This window comes from Nannospalax galili, unplaced genomic scaffold (assembly GCF_000622305.1).
Source record: "Nannospalax galili isolate Female #2095 unplaced genomic scaffold, S.galili_v1.0 scaffold180, whole genome shotgun sequence".
NCBI classification, from domain to species: Eukaryota; Metazoa; Chordata; class Mammalia; order Rodentia; family Spalacidae; genus Nannospalax; species Nannospalax galili.
Window position 1 is genome coordinate 4066537 of NW_008348199.1, and position 4078 is coordinate 4070614.

Consider the following 4078-nt stretch of genomic DNA (forward strand, 5'->3'; position numbering starts at 1 on the left):
CTGCCAGCGCGCACCGAGGCCGCCGCCGCCGCAGCTGCCACCCGCACCACGTGACCCGCGCGCCAGGGGCCCCTCCCCTTTCCGCCCGCACGCCGGAGAAGCGCCAGAGCAGGCGATGGCACGCGGGATGCCGGGCCCGGGAGGTGCTCGCATCGCAGCCCGAGTCCTTCCCCCTAGATCCTGCCCGCAGCCCCTTACCGTCTAGGCTGGGGCGGGTCGGGGGCGCAGGGGACCCGGTGGCTGCTGCCGGCGCTCGTACGCGCGCGTGAGTCACGCGTGGCTGGGATTTTGCGCTGGCTCACCGTGGTTCTGCCCAGACGTAGGAACTGATAGAGCTCCTGAGTCAGGGACCCGGGTTCCAGGCCCAGCTTCAGGCCTGGGATGCTGAATCCTATAACCTTGAACCACTCGGGAACTTCCCTGAGCCTCATTTTATCCACTCAAAACATCTGTCATGCATTGAGTCAAAGCTGCTGGGTGGGGTGCTGGCAGACTCTGGGAGCGTCTCTCAAAGGTCCAGGGTCTAACGGAAGAACCAAAGCTGGATCACACAGGGTTCTGTGGAGTGCGGGCTGGTGGGCACCAGGGAACTAATGGGGTTCTGGAGGATTTCGAGGCGCTGCAGAGTCAGAATAGTAGAGCATTCTGTTGAGAAGGGCAGCAAGGCCAGGGAAACCCAGAAGTGTCCGGGCACTGTGACAACTCAGGACTCTTGAGAGGGGTGAGGTAGGAAACATTAGCAGGCAGGGCTAAGAAGGTGAGAAGCGAGCTGATCAGTAGGTGTAAGGATGCCACCAAACATCGAAGACCCTATGGCAGCTGGGTGGAGGAGGGACCTCACGGGGGCAGAGGACTGAGGAAAGAGGTGACAGACACATGGTCAAGTACAGAGGAGGTACATCAACCGGACTGGAAATAGACTGGATGGGGTGCAGGAGAGACAAGATGGGGAAAACAGGTTGCCTGGGACCTAACCACAGGATCAAAGGTAGGTGGTACTTGCAGCTGAGAGACTGAGATCCTGGAGGGTTGGACCTGGTCCAGTAAGAAGATGGGCTTCCTGCCTCTGGACATAGCCTGGAAACATCCAGGTGGAGGAGTCCAGCAGGTGAGGCCTGGAAACATCCAGGTGGAGGAGTCCAGCGGTGAGGCCTGGAAACATCCAGGGGGCTCTCTGTGTCTGTATTTCAGGAGAGAGCCGGGCTGAAGATAGAGGGAGAGCGGAGGTTCATGCAGCAGAGTGAAGACCAGGCAGGTGTGGAGGCGGATGAGAAGGGCACTGACAAGCCAAGGACCCAGTTCAGACACTGGGGTCCTCCCAAGCCACTTTCCTGACCCAGAACCTGAGCCTTTGAAGTGTTGGGAACAATATTGCCCAAAGTAGAATGGCCAGGTCTGGATTTCAATCAATATACTGTCACTAGCCAGCTCTGGTGTGGCCGTAGGCATGCCATAGCCTCTGAGACATCCATGGAACTTCTAGCCCTGTACCAACCTATTTATATGTCTGTGAAGTACTTACAAGACACACACACACACACACACACACACACACACACACACACAGAGTCTCCAACTTAACTTTGGATTAAAGGGCTGAAGGGAAGAAATACTTCCAGGTAAGGCTGACCTTGAACTTCCTACTTCCTGATCCTCCTGGCTTTGCCTCCCAAGCCCCCGCATGTCTTTTTTTTTTTTTTGGCTTTTTGAAGCAGGGTCTCCCTGTAGCCCCAGCTATCCTGGAACTCACTATGTAGCCCAGGCTGGCCTTGAACTCACAGAGATCCGCCTGCCTCTGCCTCCCGAGTGCTACATGTACTTTTTTTTTTTTTTGGCTTTTTGAAGCAGGGTCTCCCTGTAGCCCCAGCTGTCCTGGAACTCACTATGTAGACCAGGCTGGCCTTGAACTCACAGAGATCCGCCTGCCTCTGCCTCCCATGTGCTGGGACTACGGGTGCGCGCCATCATGTCCGGCTGTATGTACTTTTTAAGAGCAAATCTACACAGCTTATGTGTGAATGGACTTAGAAGGTCTCAGACAAGGTCATTAGCTCACTTCCAAAGAATCACAGTGATGTCTGACTACTGTTGAATAAATCACTACTTACTGAGGTGCTGGTCGGTATTTTCATGCAGTAGGCTTGCTTTAAAGCTGGACTCAGTGCCGCTCTAGCGAGGACTCAGCATCACTGCTTCTCCACAAGTTATGCCGTAAACTTTCCTTCTAATGGATTCCCTCAACCTGACTTCTTGCAAGTTAGGACCCCGCTCGGGATACATAGCCTTCTGTTCAGCCCCTGAGCCCCTGTTCTTTTTCCTCCCATCCATCCGGTTCTGACTCCCCACTCTCTTTCCCAACCTATGGAGGCGTGTGCACCCCTCCTCTTCCAGCAGCAGTACCTTCCCCAACCAAATTCCTGCATTTACCTTTGGATTCTCTGGCCAAGTCCAGTGAGGCAAGGTCCATGATTCTGTCTGTGGTGGCATCCCCAGTGGCATCGTCCTGGGCTGGGTCTGTGCTTCTGCTCGGCATTAGAGGGTAGACAGCAGTATCTGATACAATCAGGTTATTGGCACTGTCTAGCTTGTTGTCAATAGTGGCTAGCTCTGGGGAGACAGTCACAAGTGTATCCACGACTGTGTCCAGCCCGCTTGTGTCCAAAGCAAAGGAATCCATAGCTGTGCCCAGCTTGGTTATATTTGTTCTAGCCAAAACTGTGGCTGTGCCCAGCCTGCTTATGCCCAGGTTGACTGGATCTGATAGTGACAGAGTGACAGCTGAGACACCTGTGGTCATATCCAGTGTGGCTGTACCTGCTCTAACCACATTTCCCAGCTTGTCTGGGTCTGTGGTTGCCAAATTCATAACCTTGCCTGGCTTGGTTGACTCTACTCCAATCAAATTCACGTCTGGGCCTGACTTGGACGGGCCTGCTTTCGCCAAGTTGATGACTTTTCCTGACCTGACTGCTGTAGATAAGTCCATGGCTGTGCCCATCTTGGCTTCCAGAGTAGGAAGCTCTGCGCCTATGCCCAGTCTGGATGGGTTTGGTGTGGCCATATTGATAGGAAGCTCAGGTCTGTTGGCCATTGTGCCTAAATTTCTGGCTACATCTAGTTTTGTCCCCACAGTGGACAAATCCATAGGAGAAGTAGCCCTTTGGAGGCATGCCCGGGATCTGGGAATACCCCTGGACCGGGACTTGCCTCTTCCTGGTGAAGCTCTGATGTGGGCTTGACCCACAGGGCCTGATCCTGCAAGGCTTGATGAATTCTGAGTGAACTGAGATTGGAAAGGTAAAGCCAGATGTGAACTCACAAGGAGCTTCTCCCCTGTGGGCATCCTGTTGGGTTTAGTAAAACCTTGGTTCCCCCGACACTCAGAGGAAACCCTGACCTCTGGCCATAGGGTCGTGGAAGGTGAGCTTGAAGTAGACAGCTTCCTTTCTCTGTAGGTGGCAGCCTCCTTACCCAAGTTGGGCAACTCTTCCCCGTGAGAAAGTGGGGAGTCTACAGGTTGTGCTTGTATGTTCTGGCGAATCGTTAAGGTGATAGAGCTGAGTTTCCTGGGTACAAGGTTATTGGTAGGCAAAGGGTTCAAGGAAGCCCCTGATACAATGTGCGTGCCCTGTGCGGGCATGCTCCGGGCCCTGGTTCTAAGACCTGGTTGGCTGGAAGTCTGTAGGACATGGCTTTGGGAAAAAGCATCCAGATGGACAGCCTTCTTGATGACGGGGATGAGTGGGGATACTTCTCCAGTGAGCCTTGGGTGGGTATGGCGCCCCAGCATGTGGCTGCGGGAGAAGGAAGTCCTGGGGCCTGGAGTTCTGTGCGGCTGCATCTCTGGAGGAACAGGTACAAAGTCGTGATCCATCCAATTGCTTGGCTTTGCCTGAGGCAATCACAGACAAGAGGACGGACAGGGACAAGGTCTCATCTCTCCCCCTCCCAGCCAGCAGATGGCACTGCTAGCCTGAAGGAACCTGTTTGGAAAACTGCCAAGTCCTTGGTGGACTTACATATGTGTTTGCCTACAATCTGAGAGTTCCTCACTGCTACAGACTGACACATGTCTCAT

The 4078-nt window shown here is 54.1% G+C and overlaps 1 protein-coding gene across 2 annotated transcripts in view; it reads right to left on the reverse strand.

The window, feature by feature from the left end:
• Positions 1 to 3874, reverse strand: part of Septin3 (septin 3) — a 30197-nt gene extending 26323 nt beyond the window's left edge. For both annotated transcript variants that reach the window (XM_029569146.1, XM_029569145.1), the window contains exon 1: positions 2428 to 3874. In XM_029569146.1, the coding sequence (XP_029425006.1) occupies positions 2428 to 3874 (1447 nt within the window). The remainder of the gene's footprint in view (positions 1 to 2427) is intronic.
• Positions 3875 to 4078: the final 204 nt, after the last annotated feature.